Source organism: Cynocephalus volans, chromosome 8 (genome assembly GCF_027409185.1).
Source record: "Cynocephalus volans isolate mCynVol1 chromosome 8, mCynVol1.pri, whole genome shotgun sequence".
Classification (NCBI taxonomy): Eukaryota; Metazoa; Chordata; class Mammalia; order Dermoptera; family Cynocephalidae; genus Cynocephalus; species Cynocephalus volans.
The window spans coordinates 124,884,497-124,911,554 of NC_084467.1; the positions used below are offsets into that span (position 1 = coordinate 124,884,497).

General features: G+C 38.8%; 1 protein-coding gene across 5 annotated transcripts in view; it reads left to right on the forward strand.

Annotated features, from left to right (window-relative positions):
• Positions 1–27,058, forward strand: part of MPZL1 (myelin protein zero like 1) — a 61,947-nt gene extending 34,889 nt beyond the window's left edge. Inside the window, exons 2-7 of one of the 5 annotated variants that reach the window (XM_063105161.1) lie at positions 3,951–4,117; positions 8,850–9,063; positions 9,697–9,829; positions 10,532–10,571; positions 11,073–11,171; positions 25,641–25,726. In XM_063105161.1, coding sequence (XP_062961231.1) covers positions 3,951–4,117; positions 8,850–9,063; positions 9,697–9,829; positions 10,532–10,571; positions 11,073–11,132 — 614 coding nt within the window. In that variant the 3' untranslated portion in view covers positions 11,133–11,171; positions 25,641–25,726. The other 4 variants (XM_063105160.1, XM_063105158.1, XM_063105159.1 and 1 more) reach the window with 4 other exon arrangements.

Below are 27,058 nucleotides of genomic sequence, written 5' to 3' on the forward strand. Positions count from 1 at the left end.
AGCTACATGTTCAAATTAGCCAGAGTGATTGTGTGTTTTTTTAAAAAGCCATTTGTTTATTAACCAGCTTTGGTGTAACTAAATCAAGTGTCTTAAATAGATTGCGTAAAAGCCATTTAGGGATTTGGTTAGTCTCTTTTACTCAAAATTCTATGACTGTAAGCTGGACACTTGGTCTACTTCCATCTTAAATAACTTCTCAGTGTAACAGTTCTTGCAACCAAGCCTTGAGGCAGAGATCTGGTTTAAGAAAATCCCTGAGAAACATTACTTATGGACTTTAGAGACTGTGGCTTTCCTTGTAGTTCTCATCACCATGGAGAAAACTAGTCAAAATCACACAGAATGAAGAAGGGTTGCAAACCAGTGCTGCTTCCTGGAATAAGCTGGTCAACTTGTCTAGTCTTGTGCTTTGTCCTTCTTGTTGAACTTGAGTGCCCTGGGGCTGCTTTTCTGCCTGCCCACAATAGCAAGGAGCGTCTTTTGTTTGCTTCTGTTCTGAAAGAAGGGCTTGTTTTGAGGTTTGGACCACAAATAATAATCCATTGTTCCCTATAATAATAATCTACCCTCTTTAGCAGAAAAAAATCTGTCTGATGCAGTGTGGCTATCAGTTTATTTAAAAGAATAGCCAAAAGTGCCCACTGTGTCCTGAGAATAAACATTTGGAAGATGGTTAGGAGGAATGGGGGAGTAAGGACTCTAGTTCTCCTTGTTCTGAAAATGGCCATCCGTCCTGGGTGACAATAGCCCTCCTTATTCTGCCCGTCTATTACATTCTAAGCATTATTGGAACACTGCAGATATTTATTCCAAACTATTTCTTTAAAAAATATCTTGTTTTGAAGATGGGTGTTTTTAGGTTACCAATTTTAGGCCAAGTAAGTTTTTTTCTAACCTTCATTTAGTTTGTGAAAGTATCTCTTTTTGAATGAAGCAGGAATACTTAATAATTACTGCAGCCGCCTCCGACTGCAGATCTTGAAAAAAGAGCTATTTTTATATTCCAAGTGATAGGCACATTTTAATTACTGTTTCCTGGGCTTAGGCTAACTGAAAAAACTCTGTTGGTGAAATGAAAACATGACACCGTGTGAACAGCTATTTCTTGAGTACACATGTACCCAGCACACTGAAGTCTTATGGTAGGTAAGATTTCGATAACCAGAGTAGATGATGCATTTTTCTGCCTTAAGTCCTGTAGAGGCAAAGGATAGGTTAAATAATAAACACAGCTTTTAAATAAAGTAGTATCTTTCTTAGAATAGTTTTACTTGCTTTAAATATGGAAGGTGAGAAAAGTTCAGTGTGTTAACAATTGCTCTGTAACGGGAAAATGTGAGAACTGTTTAAAGAAGTAAAAATATGGCCTTTACATCATTGAAAACAGACCCTCAGGAAAGCAAACAAGAAGTCCTTCACAGGTGAATGAATAACCGTGGTACATCCATACAATTGAATGTTATTCAGTAAGAGAAATGAGATAGCATACCACAAAAAGACATGGAGGAAGCGTAAATGCATATTGCTAAGTGAAGAAGCCAGTCTAAAAAGGCTACATACTATATGATTCCAACTGTATAACATTCCGAAAAAGACAGCAAAAGATCAGTGGTTGCCTGGGTTTGGGAGGATAGCAGGAATGAATCAGTGGAGCACAGGGGATGTTTTAGGGCAGAGAAACTATTCTGTATGAAACTGTAGTGATGGGTACATGTCTTTATACACGTTTGTCAGAATCCGTAGGTTGTACAACACAGAGTGAACCCTAATGTAAACCACAGACTTTAGTTAACAATAATGTAACAGTATTGGCTTATAGATTGAAACAAATGTACCAGCTAACGCCAGATGTGGATAATAGGGAACTCTACTTTCCGCTCAGTGTTTCTGTAAATGTAAAACAGCTCTAAAAAAAAGTCTATTAATTTTTTTTAAAAAAGCAAAAAAAGCCCATAAATGTTAGATATAGCCAAACTAGTAAAAATATCTTTTTACTAGAAAACGTAAACAGTAGAAACCTCAGATCATCAGCAATTATTCTTTTTTTTTTTTTTTTTTGTCTTTTTTGTGACCAGCACTCAGCCAGTGAGTGCACTGGCCATTCCTATATGGGATCCGAACCCGCGGCGGGAGCGTCGCCGCGCTCCCAGCGCAGCACTCTACCAAGTGCGCCACAGGCTCGGCCCAGCAATTATTCTTTTTGCAGGAAGTACAGATAACCCTTGAACAATACATGTGTTTGAACTGTGCAGGTCCACATACTTATACGTGGGGTTTTTTGGCTTTTTGTTTTTTTAGTTAAACAAGTTGGGTTTATTACTCGATGCAGAGAGGGAGAACACATACCACAGTGAAACTTTGGGGTGTTTCTGTAAAGGGGTGTTAGGAAGAAACTATTTAGATCTGAGCTTTGATTGGGTGATTTGGGGTTGGTGAAAGAGGATTTGTCTCTAGATTGGAGCTGACAGAAGAGAGGGATAGTTCTGTGATTGGGTTCCTGGCACGTGGAAAAGTGATTTGCTTGTGTCCGTGCTTAGACAGAATTAGGAAGTGGCCTTGTTTTATCTAATTTTATCATGGTCTCATGGTAACCTAGTGTGGGGCTGGTGTCCTGTGAGGGTGTTCATGTCCCACAGGGGAATAACATGGCCTGGATGTGATTGTCAGATCAGCTTGTTCTAACGTATCAGGAGCTGCTTGCTTTCTTTCTCAGGAGCAACAAACCCAAGGCTTTCCCCTCTAAGAGGTGACTGGCACCTGGGGCAGGAACTGGCAGAAACAGGAAACGAAGCCCAGACAGCCAGCTAGGGCTTCAGGCCCTGCCCGCACAACCACCATCTCGCAGAACACGGGCTGTGTAGGCCAAGGTTGACAAGCTGACCCTCAACTCTGCTGGCCCCAAGAGTGAACATTTGCCCCTTTTTGTAGGAAGAGGGATTAGGAGGGGCAGCACCAGGGGAGGTATGGCCACTTGGCATAGGCCCCACTCAGAGGGGCAGCATCCGGAGGGTGGCAGGCGCACCAGGACTCCGTCACCCTGGCCCGATCCTCACCCTCTAGCCAGGAGCATTGCGTCCAGTGATCGCTGTTGTCCTAGCTCTTGCTAAGGCTCAGCATCATCAAGATGAGGTTCCAAAGCAGATGCATGAAAGGGAAGAATGGGGGACCACTGGTGGCATCAGGAGATCTGACTCTGAGAGGCGTCTAAAGCTCTGCTTCTCTGACACTTGTGAACAGACATTGCTGTACAGTCAAAAGGCCCTCTGTACTGTGGTTACTAGGAGTGGAAAGGGGGAGGGGAGGTCGTCAATGAGAAATTAATGAGAAACTGGTTAACAGACACAAAGAATGATTATGTATTGTGATGATGAATAAGCTAACTATCCTGATTTGACAAGCACATATTGTACACAACTATTGATAGTCAACTTTGTACCCCACAAATATATATAATCAATTATGCTTCAATAAAAAAAAAAAGCCCTTGTATATATACAGATTATGCAGATTTTTTCCAATAAATATATTAGAAATTTTTTTGGAGATTTGTGACAATTTTTAGAAAATGTTTTATTTTTTAGCTTTATTGTAAGAATATAGCATATAATACATACAAATACAAAGCATGTGTTAATCGACTATGTTATCAGTAAGGCTTCTGGGCAACAGTAGACTATTAGTAGTTAAGTTTTGGGGGAGTCAAAAGTTATATATGGATTTTCAACTGGGGTTGGGGGGACTGTCAGTGCCCCTTACTCCTGAGTTGTTCAAGGGTCAACTGTTCTTAGCTGTAGAATATCCTGCCAAAAATGTATAGTATAATGGCAGCAGATTACTATATATATCAAGTAACTTTCTTGTATCTTTTGTCATCTCTGACAAATTTGTACAATGGTAAATGTTCATGCTAAATCCTACTTTTAAACTCTTTGTTCCTCTCTCTCCAGTGACAGCTGAAGTATTAGCTTTGGAGGTGTATACACCAAAAGAACTCTTCGTGGCAAATGGGACACAAGGGAAGCTGACATGCAAGTTCAAGTCTACTGACACGACTGGCGGGTTGACCTCAGTCTCCTGGAGCTTCCAGCCAGAGGGGACTGACACCACTGTGTCGGTAAGGATGCTTGACTGCTGTTGGCTAGTCCTCTGTCACAGGGTTCCTTACTGCTGTGGTACAATTAATGATCCATTCTTCTGATCGTTAATCTCCAAAATGAATACATTTGTTATCTGTTGCAGACTTCAAGGCCCTTCTCTTGCTTCAAACACTCCAGGAAAAAATAAGTTCAGCATCTCTTAAATGCAGCTTATTTCTTTGTCTTTGCATGTCATTTTCCCCATGCCATCCCCCCAATTCCTTTCTGCCATCAAATCCCATTTTGAAATTGATCTTCTCCACAGAGAAGCCCCTAATTAACTGTGCTGACTCTAATCATGATTTATTCTGCATCTTTTCAGCTTTTATTTGTCCTATTTTTATTTCTATTTCTTTTACATACTTCTACATTTTATATATATATGTATGCTCCCTTCTCATTTAATTATGAGTTTCTTGATTTAGCTTATAGTCCATCTGATTCAACAATATTTATTGGCAGCTTACCATGCAGTGGGTATGTAGGGTCTTCAAAAATGTCTACAACACAGTCTTTGCTTTCACCCAGGGAGGGATTAGGAGTCAGACTGGTACGGGCTAGCCCATGGCTCACTAGGGAGAGTGTGGTGCTGATAACACCAAGGCCCCAGGTTCAGATCCCATATAGGGATGGCAGAATGGCTCACTGGCTGAGCGTGGTGCTGACAACATCAAGTCAAAGGTTAAGATCCCCTTACCAGTCATCTTTTTTAAAAAAAAAAAGGAGTCAGACTGGTAGATAGATGACTTCGGAGTAAGATGAAGGACAGAATAAAGTGCCAGAGGGTTAAAAGAAAAGCTAGTTAGTAGCTGGCTGAGTGATGGTTATGCAGTGGCTGCTTATAAATGTGGACTGACTATCTTGATTCTTGTCTGTAAAATGGAGATCATAAAATCTCTTACATAGGAGTATTAAGGGATAAAGTGAGAAATTATATAAGATAAGTGCCCAGGATAGTGTCTATTTCTTGAGGTACTAATATATACAATTAATTATATTATTCTTGGTCTCTTAGCCTGTTGAATGTCCTTTAAATATTGGTACATACTTTAGCAGTGTTATACCTTTTAGGTTGTCAGTACTTGGCAGGGACAGACTCTGTCATCTGTCTTTAACTAAGAATACCCAATTCTTCTTTTGAATGATGACAACTATATTTGCTGATCACCACCTAGATGCTAGGCTCATCATATGCCCATGACATTTAATCTTCACACTGACTCAAGAGGCCTTATTCGCCCATGGCCACACCACACAGGTCAGAAGTGTTCAAACTGTTTCATTGAACTCCAACTACTATACTCTTTCCCTTAGCTATTATTTCTCTCTCAGAGAAGTTTGTTAATATTTACTGCTCAAAGGTTCAGATCCCCATACCGGCCAGCCACCAAAAAATTAAAAATTAAAAAATAATAATAATAATACTTACTGCCTATAGGCTTTAGGGACTGACTAAGGCAGCACTGCTTCTTAATTTTTTAAAATTTATTTTTTAAAGGAGCCTTTTTGACATTTTTTTTCTATTCTCTGCCCCCTCCCATGAAATTTTAATGCCACAGATATACTGTATATCTGTGCTTTATATGTAAAAGAGTAAGATTTTCTGAAAACTTCCCATCCAAGAGTCTATATTTGCTCCCTTGGGGGAGATATTGCCCCTATTGAGAACGCATGGTCCAGAGGTTTCTACAAGGAGCCCTCCCTTACAGTGCCATAAAGGTGAGAGTAGGACTCCCTACAATTGTCGTGGGGAAACAGATACAAAGGCATTCTCCTGCTTCACATAAATAAGGCATCAGTGTAAAATATACACTAAAGTTCCTATAGAAACAAAAGTAAACATAAGAGTTTATTCAAGAGAGTCCAAAAAACTGTTCAAACTTGTAAGAATTTTCCCCTGAAGTCTTTTGCAAGAGTGGATGTGAGGGGCTTTATTTAGTCTATACAAAATGGAGTAATCATCAGGAAGACACCCAGAGATAAAGAGTGGTTCCATTTATGCTCAAAACATTCTTGTCATATGGGTTGAGGAAGGTTTACATAACTCAAGCCTTAATGATAAGAACATGCTGTATTTCTAATTAATGTTTTTAGCTAATTGATTTGTACTTACACACCAGTCTGATTGCAGTTTCCTCCAGAATGCTCATTTATTGATATAGGATTCTTTATCTCTGAAATGTCAGGACACATTTAATAAGATGAGCAGGTTGCTTTTTGTTTTTGTAGATTTTGCAGAAAAAGTATATTCAAATCCAGCATACCATAGATGGCTTTTCTGGTTCATGGAATCAGGATTCACATGTCCAAAACTGAACTCATATTTTCTCCCCTCTTTCCCTTATCTGCTCGTTCTTTTAGGGTAGTTCTGTTCTTTTAGGAACGAGTTCTTCCTGCTTTATTTTTGCTTTAGTCTCCTACTTCTGAACTCTTGCCATATAAGTTGTATGCTGTCTTTAACTTCTGACCCCTCCATAAGACCTCTTTTTTTCTTTTTTCTTTTTTTTTTTTAAACCTTTTAGCTCTTCAAACTCACTACCCACATTGTATTGACCACTCCTGTGATAAAGATCCCTTAATATGACAGTTTTTCTCTTCTTTATCCTGAGTATAGTTGTTTGAGAGGAGATACCTGTCTTGCATCTTTGCTATCCCTCATAGCTTTAGCATAGTGGCTTGAACTTAAAAAATATTGGTTGATAATGAGATGTAGTCTTTTTTGTGAATTTTTTACTCTTCATTTCCATCTCTCACTGGTCTGATGAAAGCATTATTCATCAGTTCAGTTCAGCAAACATATGTGGTTCCTACTATGTGCTAAGCGCTGAGGAGTACAGAGGTAAGTACAACTTATCCCTTGCTTTCAAAGGGCACCCAGTCTAAGGAGGGAGACTAACTGAGGGAGCAGTATGCATAAGACACAAGAGTGAGGAACAGTACAGAGCAGGCCATCATTGCTGGCTTAGAAATGCAAGGCAGAGAGTATTTGGAGATGGTGGAAAGGGAAGGTAGAGACCAGATGATGGAAGAGTTTGCTTGCTAAGCTGAGAGTTTATGGTTTGTTTCCTGACAAAGAAGAGAGAGTGAAGGACTTAGAGCAGGCAAGATATGATCAGACAAGAGATGCATTAAATAATGGAAGTAGTCTCAGCTCTGAAATCAAAGCTGGGTTTAAATTTCATCTCCAAGACCTATGACCTTGGGCAAGTCACCAAGGTTTTCTGAGCCTCACTTTCCTCATTTGTGAAATATCAGGCAGATGTATCTCACCTTGTAGGATAGTTTTAAGCATTTGAGTGTTGTTGGGAGACAGTTTTCCATGGGTCTTTCACACATTTCTGCATGTCTTGCAAGCAGAGGCACTAGCTGCCTTTGTTCTGAACTTTCTTTGTACAGTGACTAACCTTGGAAGATAAAGATGGTGTTTCCTTCTGGAGCAAATGAAAGGTTTGCTTACTGTCCAGTATAGTAAAGATAATGTCTTTTTCCAGGGTAGAAATCAGACATGCATCTTTAAAGGGTTAATTGGATGGGAAGGAAGATACAGGAATCAAAGATTACTTTAAAATTTGTAGTTTGGGAGACAAATGGTCATCGTCAGTCAAGATAAGATACATTGGTAGATGAAGTTTATAGGAGAAAATGACAAGCTTGGGGGACGGAGGCAGCCTGGTGGTAAATGACAAGCTTGGGGGACGGAGGCAGCCTGGTGGTAAAATGAGTAGGCAACTGGGTACGGAGTCTAGAGCTCAGCAGACACTGTCTACGGAGAGATGTTTGGGAGCTGACAAAATATAGATAGTCATTAAGTCATGGGAACAGATGAGATTGCACAGGGGTTCTCAGTGTGCTCCAAGGGTTCAAAGACGTTCTATTTGAATTGCCAGTGGAGCTGATCTCCACCCCAGCCCCTCACCCCACCCATGAATGAGAACAAAGACATCGAGCCTCCAGCAGAGCTGTTTGGATTAAAGTATGAGGATAGATCCCCTCACGCTGGGCCTCACATTGCTTCCAAGGTGCTGGGTTTGACAAGGTTTACTTTGAGAAGTGAGTTTCTTTGCCAGTAGGTCTGAGGAGAGAGCAAAAAATGGAAAGAGAAAGGGGCTAAAGGCTGAACTTTCAAAGGCAGGTGAGAGTCGTTTGTGCTGTGTGGGCTTTGCTTCTTCCACATATGTGACTTGTCCATAGGAAACCAATAAGTAAGAAGGAGCGACCCACGGATAAACTAATCTGTGATGTTTTGGCTTCTTTTTCTTCTTGCTTTGTGAATGATAAACTTTCTGAAGCCTTTGGACTCACTGGGCCCCATCACGGTGTTGTCGGAAGAGCATTGGCTTTGAAGAGTCAGATAAGCCTGGTTTTGATTCTGAGCCCACAACTTCCTATCGTTGTGACCTTGGGAAAATGGCTTCTTTGAGTCCTCGTTTCCTTTTTTATGGGTGGTAGTAATTACATCAGTGAGATATTGAGATAATGAGAGATGATATACAAGTCTGTTTCTTGAACTAAAAAACCTGTCAGGGTTGAACCCCGTGATCGCTAAACCCTGTCTGGCTTAGATTCCATAGCTTGAGATTTGTAATATGATGCTGCATTTCTTTATGTGTGAAGTCTTTTGTAAAAGACCGTTTCACAGCATTCCTGTAATAGAGTTTAGGAATTCTGCTTTTGAAAATAGCTCATGTGTTATTTTTTTTCTAATTGCAGTTTTTCCACTACTCCCAAGGGCAAGTTTACCTGGGGAATTATCCACCATTTAAGAACAGAATCAGCTGGGCTGGAGACCTTGACAAGAAAGATGCATCAATCAACATAGAAAATATGCAATTTATACACAATGGCACCTATATCTGTGATGTCAAAAACCCTCCTGACATTGTTGTCCAGCCTGGGCACATTAGGCTCTATGTCATAGAAAAAGGTACTTCCTTGAGTATTTTTGCAGTAATGATGTGCAGTCCCCTTTATCTCATGTTTAGTTGGAGAATAAATAAGAGTTACATTTCAAGGTGTGTTTGAAGGGAGTGTTTTTGCCATACAGGTGTGCTCCCTGATTTGATTTCAGGAGTATTAATTTTTCAGTGTTAATTAGAAGGAAAACCAAATTTGTTATGGTTAGAGGCAGTGGGCAGTGGGAAAGAAAGAGATTAATACTGCTTTGATATTTTCCAGGAGAAAGTTTTGACAGTTCCAAAAACAGTACAGTAATTTCTTCCCTTTTTTGAGAACAAGCAGGAAATGCGGGTTCTGGTGTCTCATTCTGAGACAAAGTCTGCTTTGTTGGAGAGTGGATTGAAGTAAACTCACATCTCCAGTTTTTCTTTGATATTAGAGCATGGAGAGGGATTGTGGGTGTAGAAATGCTTAGCTCTGTAGTTCATTCTTTTTCAGCTAATGTTGGTATGTCATCAGTTAGATACTAGGATCTCATAATTTGGATAATAAAAGAGTGTATGGTAACCGCTAAAGGAAGACACCTGCTTTCTAGTTTAATAAAATTCTATTCCTTCTCTCTGTGGCAATGTACCTCAACTCTTTTGTTCTTTCTCTCTAGAGAGTTTGCCTGTGTTTCCAGTCGGGGCGGTGGTAGGTATAGTTATTGCTGTGGTGCTGGGTCTCACTCTGCTCATCAGCATGATTCTGGCCGTCGTCCATAGAAAGAAAAACTCAAAACGGGATTACACTGGGTAAGAAACACTGTTTTTGAGGGGAGGAGTGGAGGGAAGGAATTAAGGTTTATAAAAACCTTAATTTTTTAAGGAAAAAGGATGGTGAAGAATTAGCTACTGTTTGCTTTCGTGTCAGAATTGGGCAGTGTCCTTAGGAGATGTTCTGACACGGGCAAGCAGAAATCAGTGGCCTGCTCTCAAATGTGGAATACGATACTAATCCCTGTTCTACAGTTTCCTTCTTAGGTTTGGTGAAATGAACTCAGCAGTCTGTGTTCTGTGTTTCAGTACCATCCAATCTACAATTAGTATTCTTAAGCCACAGACGTGTTTAAGTTTAATTTGAATTTCTTGACCATCATCTCATAAGATGTTCTTCTTTTCAGTTGGGTAACTATAAACCCCTAATCAAGAAGTTAATTCAAGTTAATTCAAGAAGAATAAACTACCCCCACCGCCAGCCCAACGTGATGATGTGACAATGCAGGGCTTTTCCTTTTTATAGTTCCCTCACCACACCACCCCCCCAAGCCTAAGCAGTCTTGTTGCTTTGATTATTCTTTCGGATTCGCCCAAACTGGGATATTAACAGTTGACAATAAAATATACCAGCAATAAAGAAAAGTAGACTGTCTTTTTTGTTTAGGGATTCTCAAAAGGAACACATTTGAGCATAGGGTATGTGTTTAATTGAAGGACCTTCTCTTTTCCCCACTCCAGCTGGAGAGCTAACCCATATGAGCTATGTAGAACTCATGTGGTAAGACTGGGAGTGAGGGCTGAATTCAAATTGATATAGCACGGGCAGTGTTGCAGGTGCACGGATCTAACTTTAACCATCCTGAAGGGACTGTGATTGGAGAGGAGTGCATGCCCTGAACTCTCTTGCTGGTGGATGGTGGGAACCTCTGTCTATGAGCTCTGCTGATCTAGAGTTTTTAAGAGTGCTGTGTTTTAACAAGTTTGAGTGTTTAAATTCAGATATTAATTGCTTGGAATGCTTCTACTCTGCTGACTGTATCTGCCCCCTTGCATGGTGATGGTGAGTGTTTCGTGAATAAATATTGCTGGATTGTTGGTTTTCAACATGAGACTAATCCAGGGTGGTGTCATGCCTGTCTTTGTAGTTCCTGTTTTTGGGTTAATAAAGGGACAGGGAAGTGTTCCTTAGAATCCTGCATGGCATGATGAATGCTGCTATTCTTACTTTGGTTTTTTTTCCCCCTACCCTGCCTTTTCTTCCTTGGTGTGCTGGGATCAGATCCTGCTTATCTTCCACTTCTTAAGAAAAGCTGACATAGAAGACACACTGGGACTATAACAGGGCTGGGTCTCCTCTTCCACTCCCACTAGACACATGGTAACTAATCACATTGCCCGTTGTTGTTAATATTCATGTGTACATATTCAGCCCATCTCCCTTGTTGACAACTAACCAGCTAGCTCTGAGCTAACCCAACAGCTATTATGGTTTGTCCACAAATGTGTCATGTGTTTGTATTAGAAACATGTTGAGCATACCATCTGGATGAAGTTGGATTGTCTGTTTACATGGAGGTTTTATGATCATCTGAATATATATGCTCTTCATGTAAAATACCTGTGTGTGTGTGTGTGTGTGTGTGTGTGTGTGTGTGTGTGTGTTAGTTTTTGCTTTTCATACATGAATTGTATTATCAGTGATTGAGACCCTCTTTGTGTTAGAATAATCAAACCATTCTTATTTTATTTTATTTTTTTTTCATTTTTCTTTTTTGGTGGTGGCTGGTATAGGGATCCAAACCCCTGACTTTGATGTTACAAGATGGCACTCTGACCAACTGAGCTAACCAACCAGCCCAATCAAACCATTTTGGTATGGGGCATGTAGACTCCCATTTCAGAGAAGGCAGAGTTTGCAGAATGCATGGTATACTTTGGTCTTAGTAATGCCACTTTAAAGGTGATCCTCCTCAAATTCCTCTGGTTTTTAAAAATATATAACATAAAGGATTAAAGCTATACTGATACCACATCTCATTAGGAAATCCGTAATGAGTTACTTCCTGCCATTCCATTTTCCCTGATTTATTTATGAAATAGTACTTGTTAAAGCACTATGCCCCTGAAAAAGTTCAGCCTGTGTGATGTGGCATTCCATAATTGCTCATCATTCATGACTTCCTGGGAGGTTTTTGGTTTAGTTGTGGAATTGGTAGGGAAATAAAATATGGGGAAGTAGGGGATGGAAGGAATGAGATGAGCCAAGACTACGAGCCTGGATGTATATCTGTAATTTTTAAAATACATTCAGAAGAGGTTTGCCTTTGATGATAACAAAAGGGAATAGCCATTAAGCCATTAAGAAGATATAGCTCACTTCCTTAAACCTTTATCCCAAAGGAATGTTGAGGGCAAGGGGAAAAGACAATGCAGCAGCAAAAGGATAAATGTGCACAGTGACCAAAATCTCAATACCGTTACATAAACTGCGGTGAAGAGGTTGTGCCACATTGGTTTCTGTGCCTCCCCCACTGATAGGTTCACTGACTTAGAAGAAAGAGTGAGGGATAGAGAAGAGCTTTAAGATATATGATCATTTGATACCCATTTTTTTGTTGTCATTTGTTTTTATGCATTTGCTGCTTCATCTTGCCATCACTTGCATTTCTATATTTTTGTTTCCATTTATTTTAATTTTTTTTTTTTTTTTTTTTTACATTTGTTCTCCAAATTGCCAATTCATCAACTGCAGTGCATCAGAGAGTTTGTCACCGATTAAGCAGGCTCCACGGAAGTCCCCCTCCAACACAGAGGGTCTAGTAAAGAATCTGCCTTCTGGATCTCACCAGGTAATGGCTGATTCCAATCCTGCCCACGGCACTATGCTCTGCAGTTTAGTGCTCTGTCACTTCTTTGGGTACAGGAAAGAATACTGAGCTGTGTCAGAGAGAGAAACAGAGAAAGGGAGGGAGAGGGCAATTAAAGGACTGGTCTAGGAAGAACACAAGAAAATGTGTGGAAAAGAATCTGACCCGAGTAAATGTTGCCACCAAACAACCACTAACATGTAGTTTACTAATAGTGTGGCTCTTTTAGCCCAAGTAGAATTAGGAAATGGCTTTGTCAGATGTGAAAGATTCTTCTTTAATTGCCCAAGGAAATAAATCTAGTGAACTAGATTCTGTATTGAGATACTCTATAAGACAAGCAATCAGCAGGAAAAAGTTGATATTATCTTATTGATAATAAAAGAGGAAATTATTTTCTATGGATACTTTAGAAAAAATTGAAAGTAAGTGTTTGTTTGAATAATTAATAGGCTTGGTGAACAAGAAATGGTTTTGGTTTCTTCTTCTGTAGAAAGTACAGAAGAAAAATAACTTTTATTTGGAATTTATCACAGAATCTAACATTGTGGTTAATATTGTGTTTTGGCTATGCTATTTTAACTATAACTGTGGCATGGCAGAAATTTCATAGTTTAGTACCGGTTTGGTTCTTCTGGGATAGAAAGTGTTCTCAGTAATTCAGCCAGTCATAGCTTTGCCCTGTTTTGTTGAGGAAACATCCATAGTCTTATTCCACAGTTGTTAAATGTGGTAAGGAAACTGTTATATTGGTGAGGAAACTGAGGCATTGTAATGTTAAATTACTAAAAGCACATACCCAATTAGTGACTGAATTGGGGCTAGAACCCAGGTTACTAGACAGCATGTTCTCTACCACAGCATCAGGCTCATTACTTGTTCCTATTCTGTCTGTCTGTCTCTCAAATTACATAATATGCCTCAGATACCTCAGTCCACTAATTTGGATTGTGAATGGGAATAGGGTTGTGAGTGATGGCATGAGATTTACAAATAGGCATAACATCTGAAGAAGCCTTAGACAATTTTTCTTCTGCTCTTGAAGTGCTAGGGGAGTTACTCTCCTGCTGAAAACAAACTAGAAAAAAAAGCAAAGAAAAGTAGTTTTCAAGACATTGGAAAATAGATTGTGCAGCACTGTGATCTCTGAAAGAATGGGAAAAAATAAGGTGAGACTTATGATTGCCTCAGTTTACTGCCTTGAGACAGTTTCCGGACTGCAGTGCAAGGAGGGAAAATGGAAACAGCACAGCTGACTCACTGAATTGAGGAGGGAGAAATCAAGTTGAGGAGGCCAAGTTGGCTAGGATTTATGAGGGAGAGAACCAGAGAAGAAGAAATGATGGTGTGTGTCGGGGTGGGGGACGGGGAGGGAGGGAGAGGGAGGGAGCACCTACGCATACACACAAGCCCTTCAGAGATTTGGAGTGGGGTCCCCTTGAGTCTGTGGCTGAGTATAGATTTATGCATGCATCGGAGAAAACTGAGACCAGGGAAAGAACCACCTGAAAGCAGGAGTTTGCACAATGCCTGGAGTTCACACCAGGCTGAGAATAGTTTATGTTCCTAAAAGCCAGAGTGAAGAGACTCATAATACACACAGGACATTGGTTGGCGTGCTCAGAATGGTCATGCCTTAGTAGAGGGGCTAAATTAGTACCAGAATAAAGGATGCTATGGACCCAACATAATAAAGTTTAAAAGGAAGCCTTTGAAGAATCAAACTAATCCAAAAGTAATTTAGCTGCATGCCACAACAAACTCCAACACCCTTTACAAGAATACAATGAAATCTAGCACATACCTAAAAATGTAAGTTTTGCAATGTCTGGCACCAATCAAAGATTACTAGGTGTACAAAGGAGTGGGAAAAAGAGACACATAACCAGGAAAAATCAATCAATAGAAAGAAACCTGGAAATGACAGAGGCGATGGAATTCATAAACAAGGATATTAAGTAAGTATTATAATCTTATAAATAAACATAAGGATGTAAAGGAAAGGTTGAACATAATAAGAAAAGAAATAGATATATAAAACAGTTCAAAATGGAACTTATAGACATTGAAAAAAAAAATTTGGATAGTATTAACAACACCTTAGACACTGCAGAAGCAAAGATCAGTAAACTTGAAGACCTAGCAGTAGAAACTATCCAAAATGAATCATGAAGGGAAAGAAAGACTGGGGGAAAAGTTCACCAGAGCTTTATTCAGTGAGCCAGTAGATAATATCAAGCAATCTAATTAGCATCTGATAAGGAAAGTGGAAAGAAAAAAAATACTTAAAGAAATAGCCAAAATTTTTATAAATTTGATGAAAAACAAACCCACAAATACAAATTCAACAAGCCCTAAGTAGAAGAAACAAAGAAAACCACACTAAGGCACATAATAATCAAATTGCTTAAGACAACTAATAAAGAAAAATCTTAAAAGTTGTCAGGAAAAAAAGAGAGGCATTATAGAGGAGCAAAGGTAGGCGCGACATCAGACTTCTCTTCAGAAATCAAACAGGCCAGAAGACAATTGGAATCAGGATTTTTGGACTGCTGAAGAAAACAATGATCAAGGTAGAATTCTGGGCCTAGCAAAAATATTTTTCAAACATGAAAACAAAACAAAAAGCTGAAGGAATTCATCACCAGCAGACATACTGTATAAGAAATGTCAAAGGAAGTTCTTCAAGCAGAAGGAAAGGGACACCAGATGAAAATTTGTATCAATACAAAGGAATGGAGAGCACCAGTAATGGTAAATAAGTGCAAAATATGAAGGATTTTTTTTAAAAAGACTTTTTCCTCATTTAAAAAATATCTTTTAAAAATAAGTGACTCTTTGAAGCAGTAATAATGACAGTGTTTTGTGGGGTTGTAACAGGTAGAAAAGTAAAATGTATGACACAGTAGTACAAAGGATGGGGTGTGGTGAGTGGAGAGTGAAGGATGGAATAATAATATTGTCAAGTCTTTATATTATCTGTGAAATTGTAATTCGAAGGTAGCTTGTAGTAAGTTAAAGATATATACTGCAAACCCACTGCCAAAAAAAGGGGTACATCTAATAAACCAATTAAGGAGCTATAATGGAATCATAAAACAATAGTTAATTCAACAATGAGCAGGAAAGGAGAGGAAAATGAGCAAAAATAGATGGGAAAATAAAAAACAAATAGTGATGTGATAGAATTAAATTCAGCCACATTGATGATTACATTAAATAGAAATGGTCTGAACACTCCCAATTAAAAGGTAGAGATGGTCAGATTGGATAGAAAAGCAAGACCTGGTATATGCTGTCTACAGGAAACCACTTTAAATATAAGGACCCAGATTTGTTAAAAGTAAAAGGATGGAATTGAAAGTAGGGTGTTGAAGACATATTTGTACACTTATGTTCATAGCAGTATTATTCACAGTAGCCAAAAGGTGGAAGCAATCCAAGCGTGCATCAGTGTATGAATGGATAAACAAAATGTAGTATATACATCCAATGGAATATTATGCAGCCTTAAAAAGGAAGGAAATTCTTATACATGCTACAACATGAATGGGACCTGAGGATGCTATGCTAAGAGAAATGAGCCAGCCATAAAAACATACATACTGTATGGTTCCACTAATATGCTGTATTTACAGTAGTCAAATTCATAGAGACAGAAAGTAGAGTGGTGGTTGCTGGGGGCTAGAGCTGGGGGCAATGGGGAGTTGTTAAATGGCTGTAGAGTTTCAGTTTTGCAAGATGAAAAAATTCTGGTGATTGGTTCACAATGATGTGAATGTATTTAATACTACTGAACTGTACATTTAAAAATGGTCAAGATAGTAAGTTTTATGTTAAATATATTTTACCACATTTTTTTTAGAGTAGAAGGATGGAAAAAGATATGCTATGTTGACAACCCATCAAAAGAAATCTGGATGGTTATAATATCAAAGTAGGCTTCAGATCAAGAAATATTACCAGGGATAAAGAGGGAATTTTCATGATAATAAAGAAGACTTAACAGTCCTAAATGTTTATACTCGTAATAATAGAGCTTGAAAATCAATGAAGTAAAAACTGAGAGAATAGAAAGGAGAAATAGACATATTCAGAGTGATAGTTGGAGATTTCAACAGTTCTCTCAGTAATTGATAGGACAAGTGTACAGAAAATCAGAAAGGATACAGAAGACCTGAACAACACTGGAACCAACCTGGCCTGAAGGACATTTATAAAACACTGCTTCCATCGAGAGTGGAATTCTCGTTCTATTCAAGTGCACATAAAACCTTCACAAATTAGACCATATTCTGGGCCATAAAACAAGTATCCTTAAATTTAAAAAGATTGAAATCATAACAGAATATGTTTTCTGGCTACAGTGGGATTAAACAGAAATCAATAGAAAGATACCTGGTACATCTAAAATATTTGGAAATTAAACAAATAGCCCATGAATTAAACAAGAAGTCACAAGAAAAGTTAAAAAATATTTTGGATTGAGTGAAAATAACACAACATGTCAACATTTGTGAGATAAAGCTAAAGCACTTCCTTGAGGATTGGTAGCATTAACTGCTTGTATTAGATAAGAATAAAGTTCTAAAATTGAGGCTTCTCTGTGAAGAAACTACAAAAGGAAGAGCAAAGTAAACCCAACATAAGTGATAGAAGGAAATAATAAAGACGAGATATTGAAAAATTAGCTGACATTCTCATTGTTGTTCCCCTATAGGTAATGTTTCTTCTCTCTGGTTGTTTTGCAGATCTTCTCTATGCCTTTGGGGTTCTACATTTTGTCTACTATTTATTTCTTATTTATTTATTTGTAGATTACTTTTTATTGCTCTGACTTAGAGTTTCACTGGACTTCCTGAGTCAGAAAACTGATGTTTTTAATAAACTCTAGAAAATTCCCAGTCACAATCTCTTTGAATTTTTCTTTTCTCCCTTTTATCTACTTTTCTTCTTATGGAACTCTGATTAGATGTATATTAGACCTTCTCACCCTACCTGCCATGTCTCTTAACCTCTCTTGCATATATTCCATCATATTGTCTCCGAAATGTTTTCTGCATAATTTTTTCATCTCTGTCTTTCAGTTCACTAATTCTGTCTTAAGCTGTGTCTAGTCTACTAATTAGCCTGTTTTTAAAGTTTTTAAATTTTGCTTTCATATTATAGGTTTCTTTCCTAGAAATTCTATCTGGTTCTTTCTCAAATATACCTGACTAATTTTGATAGTTGCTTGTGACTTTATTATATTTTCAATATCTTCTGTATTTATTTATTTTATTTTATCATATTAGATATACCTATTTTATACCTCAAAACTGATCATTCCTTTGTCTGTAGTCTTTGTTGGTCTCACCTTGCAGTTTTTGTTTCTACAACTTTTGCTAATGGTGGTTTATTTTCTCTTGTGTTTTGTGATTCAAAGACTGTGCTTCTCTTTCTTGGCACTTTGTGCAAATACTTTGAGCTCTCATGTGAAATACATTACTCATGAGAGGATTTGTATTTCTTCTGCCAACTGCCTTGAATACTACCAAACAAAGGCATTATAACCTAAAAGCTCGGTTTAGGGTCTTTTGGGTTACACAGTTAGTTTGAATTCCACTTCCAAATCTCTGTGACTACAGGGCCATAGGTATGAATACTTGTGGGAGACCTTTTTCTCTTTTATGCTCTATGCAGAGCCAAGACCAAGACATACTATATCCCTATGATGGAGAGATCTTTTTTTAATTTCCCTTTTGAAGATGTCTTTGGGATTTTCCAGCTTTATGCTAAAGTCTCCACTCTCAATTACCACTTGGCTCTGGCCTGTTTTCCTACAGGTATAGCTTACTTAACTCCTGGCTTAATTTTTTTCACATCATGGCACAAATGCAAAATGTTTGTATAAAAGTGCTGGCTGACTTTCATTGAGAGATCTCTAAATATCAGTGTTGGAGAGTCTTTTCTCTTGGGATAGTCGATTTCTCCTGAAAGAAATCCTCTAATTTCCTGGTTGGTAGTTGAATGGAGAGAGGAAGGAAGAGACTCACTGTTCAGTACGTAGACTAGACTTTTGCCCACCCTGTTTTCAGTGCCAACACCTCACCCTGCTGTGCCGGCTGTCCCTGACTTTAGCTCATTTCTCCTGTGAGTAAACCCCCAGAGTTCTACGTAGTCCTGACAATGTGACAATAGTATTTACTGGCTTTTAGAGTAAAATTAGAGTGTTCCTCATGGCTATTACATGAGTGTTCCCCATATGTCTAAATATGAAAATTTCCTCAAAGTTGTTTGCCAGAATATTAAAAAAAAAAAAAAATTCTATATCATGGAAAAGCCTAAAAATTATCTGAACATCCCAGGAGACTCTGAGGTTCTTGTGGGCAGGGACTGGGTGTTAATCATCCCTGCATTTCCCATGGTTAGCCCATACTGCATGTATGGTCAGCACTTTGGTGTCTATGGATGTGATGAAAAGAGAACACACAATGTAATGATTAGCTTGTTAAAAGAAATGCTATGCTTGGTTGTGCTTAATTTATAAAAGGTTTTTATTAGTCTCATAAATTCTCTAATAAGATGAACATATCAGGTCAAGTAAGCTTTTCTTAAACTTACGGAAAAACTTACAGTTTAAGAAAAACTGGCTGAGTCCTGGGTTACCTCCTTTGTGCTCAGCTCAGACCCACTGAAGGCCTCTCCTCTCTGTTGCAAATGAGGATTTCTGTTTAGATGGCATGCACCTGAACTACCCTTTGTCTTTACTCAGTTATTTTTCAGGTCATATTTGTACCTTTTTCTGTAGAGTTAAAATGGTTTTTAAAACTATTTTCTGCCTTCCCTGTTTCTGGAACTTGTCAAACCTTTGACAGTTAATACAAGACTTTGAAGCAGACCATATGATTTCTAGCAGACTTACCTTATAATATTTGTTTTCTTTAGGTTTGCATTAGTGGTCTTGCCAGCTTAAATCAGGGGATGCTCCCTTAAGGTTCGAAAATTTGCTTAAGATACTCCACAAAGTTCCTAAGCTGCACAGAGCATCAGCAAGTGATCCTAGCAGATGTTTTTACTCACCATCGCAGTGCTCGCTTCAGTTAACATAGCCAAGATACCACTCTTTCAGAGGGGCAGGGTATTTTATCGAAATTGTCTTCACCAGAATCCTTATGATGTGTGCTATCTTCAGTTGGCTCAGAGACAGAAAAGATTTTTACAGATTTTTACAGTTTAAGTAAGTTCATCTAATAAGATGAACATATCAGGTCAGGTAAGTTTCATGAGATTAATAAATACTTTTTGTAAGTTAAGCACAACCAAGCATAGCATTTCTTTTAACAAGCTAATCATTACATTCTGTGTTCTCTTTTCATCACATCCATAGACACCAAAGTGCTGACCATACATCCAGTATGGGCTAACCATGGGAAATGCAGGGATGATTAACATCCAGTCCCTGCCCACAAGAACCTCAGAGTCTCCTGGGATATTCAGATAATTTTTAGGCTTTTCCATGATATAGACAAAAAATTTTTTTAATAATCTGGCAAACAACTTTGAGGAAATTTTCATATTTAGATAAACTCCAAGGCAGTGTCTTAGAGATTAGTAATGTATTACAAACTAGTGTTGACTCTGGGGACCAGCTAATGGTGGTAAAACTTGGGGAGGATTATTTAACCTCAACATCTGTTCCCTCATCTTTGAAATGATGGACTGGGGAAAGGTGATCTCTAAACCTCTTCTCATTCTCCCATATCTAATTATAAGGGTTTATAGTATGCTGTGCTTTACAAGGACAGTTTTAGACAGTTGCCGTCCACGTAGATCTATATAATGGGGGCATGGTAGGAATTTTACAAACTATCCCTTGGATGCTTTCTTCCAGGGGTTCTATCATGACATGCTCCCTGATCAGACAAACTTTCTATTTTCCTATCTGCAGGCATCATCTGAGAATCTAATAGCATTGGTAATTACTATTTGGATAAGTAAATAACTTCATGTTATTTTACCAGAAGAAGAAAAAGAATACTAGTTCCCTAAGAAGGAAATTTAGAAAAGATGAAACTTAATGCCCAGGCATCTGTGGTCGTTATTTTTGTTATAACTAGAAAAGACCCGACTAAAAGTAGCTTTGACAGTAAGAAGCTTGTTAACTCACAAGAGGTCCCGAGGCAGGATACTTCTGTGTTTGTTAGTTCAGTGGCTCAGCTATGTCATTAAAGACACAAATTCTTTCCATTTCACTGTTCTTTCTGCTTATTGTCTTTATTCTCAGAGTTGTTCTCTGAGCCTCAAAATGGCTGGCTGCCTTGGTTTCAGTCATCACATGAAAACAGGCAATTGGAAGAAAAGCTGAACCTCCTCCCAGGCAGTTTTTATTATGAGGGGAAATCTCTACTAGATGCCCCCCGCCAGCAAACTTCTGGTCCCCATTGGCCAAGAGCAGGTGATGTCTCTTCCAGTCACCTGCAAGGGGAAGAATTATGACTACCTTAGATAACCATGGCAATTCCCCCTGGGGGCAGGAGAGAGCAAAGAGAGGGTAGACACCAAAACCAAATTTGGGTTCTTCCAGCAAAGTGGAGTGGGAGATTGGGTTGGGAAGGGTGTTAGGTAGTCACTACCTAGAATTTGGAGTGTTATATGGCATTGGGGAAAAGATAAGTAAAAAATATTTGTACAGCTTAGTTTTGACTGAGATTAGTTTTAAGTAGTTTTGTTGTAGATATTTGATGAATATTTGGTTTCTTAGATTCTTTTCTGGAAATAGTTGATGCCTTATATGCAAAAGGCAGTTGTGGTTTTTTGGGGGGTACAGTGATTGAATGGAATATTTATATATTTGTCAACTATAGTACATAGATAGAGCAATGTTTCCAGAAAAAGTACGTTCTTTTATTGTCCCTATTTTACACATGAACAAACTGAGGCTTAGGTAGGTTGAGTCACTTGTTCAAGGTCAGTGGTTAGTGGCAGAGCTGGTATTAGATCCAGATCTGTCTGGTTCTGAGGCACGTGCTTATTTTATTCTGCCTGTCCAATTCCTTTCAACTCAGTTTTGATGACCGATGTACATCTAATTTATCTCAAAGAGACCTATAATATATATCTGTGTCACACATTTATATTTGGCTTTTTTTAAAAAACAGTGGAATAAAAACTGAAAAAGGTGTTTTTTCAGCAGTCAATGAGCATATGGTAAAAGCAGATGTTCTCTTAGTGATACGTGCTAGGATATTGTGATTGATCCCTCTAATGCCTGAAGAATCAGAATCAGATTATAAAGGACTGTAGCGACTAAGTAAAGTACACTACAGAACATAATGTGATGACTTCTGATTAATTAATATGCATTTAGAGGTAGGTCTCTTTGCTCTTCTAGAAACCTTTCTTCCTTGACCTTCTCCCCCCACCTTCACCAGTATGTTTTTATTTTGGAATAAATTTGATACAAGTAGAATGCAAACGTGATTTTATCTCTAGTTGTAACTAAATAATAGACCTACATCAAGCAGTTTGTTTTTGAAATGTTTTCAGCAGTTACGGCCTATTTGTGTAGGAAGTGGTGAGGAAAAAAGGGCTGGCCCGTGGCTCACTTGGGAGAGTGTGGTGCTGATAACGCCAAGGCCACGAGTTCAGATCCCTATATAGGGATAGCTGGTTAGCTCACTTGGGAGAGCGTGGTGCTGACAACTCCAAGTCAAGGGTTAAGATCCCCTTACCAGTCATCTTAAAAAAAAAAAGTAGTTGGGAAAAAATATATTCAGATAAAATTTTCACTTAATTATTGTAATTTGTTGTGGAAAAGCCTAAAAAAGTGGAGGGAGGGGAGGGCAAGTGTTAAGATGTATAGTGAAAACTGCTAGGTTAATGTAGGTGGTGCTGTTGTTTTCTCTCTTTATTCTTGCATATCCAAAAGTGTCTTAGCAATGGCGGGTTCATTTCCAGTTGATATTAGTTCAGTGGATCCTCCTGAAAGCCTGAACAGTCTTGTTGGCCCTCAAAATCGGGGTCCTGTGGCATGTTCCACAAAGACCCGAGGTACCTTCAGCTTCTTAATAGCTGAAGAGCCAGATTCTTTTCTAGATTGAGCTAGATCCATCAGCAGATCCTGATTTCAGCCGACATCCCACAATTCCTCTGGATCCATTATTTCATCATCCCTTCATTTAACACCTACAGTCTGCTAAGTTCTGCACAGTTTACTAACAAAGTCCTTCACTTAAGACCTTATTATATCCTAGGGAAAGAGGGGAGTAGGGCTAACATCAGTCAGAGTGAGCAGTTTGAAGAAAACCAAATCCATCAACAGGAAGGGATTCCTTCAGTGTATTCCAGGTTACTTTCAACAGGTTGTTGTATTCTCTTGCAATGAAATACAATACTGTCCCACATGAAAGACCTTACTGGTATTTTAACATTTACCGTCGGATTCAGAGATAATATTGTGTTCTTTTTCTTTGCTTTCTCTGTTCTTTTTTTTCCCCCCACTCACATAAAGCATCAGTTATCCATTGCTGTGTAACAAACCACCCTAAACAACCACCATTTATTTGGCTCCTGATTCTGTGGTTTGGTTGGGCAAATCTTCTGGTTTGGTCTGGGTCCGTTCATCTGATCTCTGCAGGCTCACGTGTGCATCTGTGGTTGGCTGGAGAGTTGGCTAGTGGCTGCACAGTCTACAGTGGTCTTACTCACAGTCTAACAATTGGCAGGCTGTTGGTCATGCAGACAGAAGGCAGCTAGGTCATGTGTCTCACATAAGCCATCAGGCTAACTTGGGCTTCTTCCCATGATGGTGGTAGCTGTATGGGTCCCAAGATCAGTAAGAGAGTGGAAGCTGCAAGGCCTGTTGAGGTCTGGGTGTAGAAATTGTACAACATCACTTCTGCCTCATTCTGTTGGTCAGCTCAAGTCACAAGACCAGCCCAGATTCAAGGGGTGGAGAAATAGATTCTTACTGTTGATGGAAAGATCTGCAGCTTTATATTGCAAAGGGTGTGGATGCATTGAAAGAAAGAGTTTGCAGCCATTTCACAATCTAACACACATTGTAAACTCCTTCCCCCCTGAACACCCTGAAACTCCTAGTGGGTCTTTAGGAATTATGGTACAAGGTTTTGTTATGTAGGAAGTTACGTAATTTAATTTGGGGAGGTCTGTCTTATTCTTAGAAGTGGCTGTTACCAGGGACCACTTTTTTTTCATTCTGTTTCTAGTAGTAGAAAATAGTGTTTTTCTAACTTCTTTTTGTTTCCTTTTGGGTTAGCACTTACTTGCAGCTTTCTGAGATGGATGCAGAGGGTCTCCATATAATTAAGAATTAACAACGTCTCGTATGGGTGATGTATTAATATCACCCATACGAGGCATTAGAGTGAATCATCTACAGACTAAAGACAAACACATGGAGTTTGACTATTCAATTTACTTGATGAGTCCCCTCAGTGTATTTTAAAGTGTATTTGTGTAACAAGATGTTCATAATAATAATAAAGGCTAACAAGTATTGAGTGCTAACTCTCAGACACTGCCTAAGTTATTTATAGCTATCATCTCATTTAGTGCCCATAACAACACTAAAAGGTGTAGATACCATTATAAGTGCCATTTTAGAGATAAAGAAACTTATGCTTAGAGGTTGACAGATATACTCAAGGTCATGTGGCCAGTACTCTTCTCTACCAGGCTCAACAAAGAATAATTCATGAATTCAGACTACCGATCCAGTCCTTGAGTGTCATTTTGTAGCTCCACTTTTAGATGTACTGTGGTGTAGGTGTTACACCTGGGTCCACCCCTTTTGTGGCAGGTGAAGTCCTTATACTCCACAGGATCCCACGTTACACACTAAAGTATGCAGGTTTTGAGGCTCCTGGGTGGGGATAAGGATGTTCGTCTTAAACCACATGCTTTTGGCTACTGAGCTTACGATTTCAAAGTTGAGCATTTAAGCACAGTGTTAGATTTCTAAAGGAGAGCTCTCATTGAGTGGGAGGAAAGTTGACTGTGGGTTATATTAAATTTTTCTTTTAAAACTAAGGCTCTTTTGTTGTTGTTGTTGTTGTTTACAATTTTAGAATCTCTGAGTTGGAAGAGACTGAAAGTGTCCTGAAGTGCAACCACCTGTCTGATGTTTGAACCCCGAGCCTCTGCTCAGACCTCTTTCCCCAAAAGTCAGGAATTCACTCTGCCCCCTGGCAACCCAACCTTCCCTGGCTCTCCTGAATTGGACCCTGACAGCTCTCCAGGACTTTAACCTCTTCTTTACTCCTGAAGCTAAGAAGAGAATCTCTTCTTCTTTAGTCCATCTAGGGTTTTCCCTTACATTTTTATAGATTGTGGCATGCATTTTTTTAAACCTTTTTATTTTAAAACAGGAAAAAGTTATCTGATATTAGAAATCAAAGAAAATAATGTTTTTATTGGTCATGAAAAGATCAGACTAAAAGAATTGTGCTATAAATAGTTGCATTGAAAAATATTTGAAAAGTTTTCATGTACCTATTTGTATAAAGTGACTAGCTCAAATTAACTGTATCTTTGGGTGGCACCAAGTATGTTGGTTTCTTGTGTGGATTATGCTGAAGTTCATGATTTCAGTGGGTCTCAGGTTGGTTGAAGTTCCCATCTTAGTTCTTAAGACTGCTCCCAATTGCAAGGGTTGAAAAATTATGTGACGGGTATTAAGATAAGGGGTATTCCTAAGAAGGAATATTATTTTGTTATAGAAATTTCCAAACATATGCAGAAGTAGAGAGAATAATGTAACGTATCCCCATGTGCCAGCTTTAACCATTATCCAGGTATGCCCAATCTTGTTTCAAAGTCAGTCATGGACATATCATTCAAAAGAGGTCTTGAAGCCATTCAAAGGAGGGAACTCTGCTTTGAAGCCCTAATGTTGCCACTTTAATTATTATTTCTACACCTGTATCTAAAGGAACCAACAGGTTTTCTAAACCTGTAATTCTACTTCTCTTCTCCAGGGTCCAGTCATATATGCACAGTTAGACCACTCTGGTGGACATCACAGTGACAAGATTAACAAGTCAGAGTCTGTGGTGTATGCGGATATCCGGAAAAATTGAGAAGACACAGAACATATCCTAAGCAAGCAACAAATCCAAACAGGACTCTTGTGCAGAAAATGTAGCCCATAACCATGTGTGGCCTTGGAGACCCAGGCAAGGACAAGCACATGTGTACTCATAGCGGGAGAAAAAGATATATATAAAGGATATGTATAAATACTCTATTTAATCATCCTGACGTGAGGAGCCACCGTTGCATGATGAAAAGATGGTATAATTCTGCAGATATACAAATTGTCTTGCTGTTTTTGTACTTTCTGTCAGGGTCATTTACAACTGGGAAATTTCAGTTTCCTGTCACTATCATTTAGATATGGTTTGCCTTAACAGAGACAGTAGCAGATATTTTAGTATTTCTAGTAGACATGGCCTTTTCATCTGAGGGCTTAACTAGTCTTAGCATTTATTGTAGTTGGAGAATGGAGACTCTACGATGGAAGCACGTCCAAGGTGGCCTTCAAGTGTCGGCACTGTTTATTTGGTGGTAGCTTTTAGTAAACATCCATTAGCTATGCCCTGGAAGACAGTTTGAAACATTTTTGTTGTTTTGCTCTCTACAACAGGGCAATTTTTAGCCTTACACGTTCTGTAGACTTACTTTAACGTTGCACCCTTTAAGTGTGTCATATCCATTTGTGGATTCATAATAGCAAGATAGGCAAAGGATACATGCTGGAATTCACTTCTTCTAGGTACTTTTAGATCAATACCGTAGAGATAATTAAAGTAGAAAATCTGGGCTTGCTTGAGGAGTATTGTGCCATTTGGAGAGTAAAAGGTTATCAGTTAATATTCTTTGCTGAAGTCCTTCCTGCTTGAGATAAGAGTCCCCACACAGCTGAAGGACAGGAGTTTCTTTCCTACTAAGTGGGCAGCAATGGGATCATTAGATTGCCACTCTCCTGGATCTGAGAGCTCTCTAGAGATTCACCTTCTCTGTAAAGCTTCAGTCATGCTTCCAGCCAGAGGCAGCAGCAGTCATGGCTTTATAATATCTTCAGGGTGCTGTAGAGACCTTTGAAACTGAAAAGGGTCAAGATTTTTTGAAATCAAGTGGGGCTAGTATTGCTACTTTGGGAATCTCTTCTCTGTTTCTGTGCGTTGTTTGCTTTTTTTTGTTTGTTTGTTTGCTTTTTTCACTCCCCTCCCCCCCAATTACATAGAATTGATAAACAATAAGATAAGAAAAAATAGAAACAACTTGGGGATCCTTCCCCAAAACTGTTTCTCCCACTAACTACCCCCCACCCCACCTCAAATCTATCAGTTTTTGACTGGTAATGAAAAGCATGGTGAAGATCATTAAACTTTTA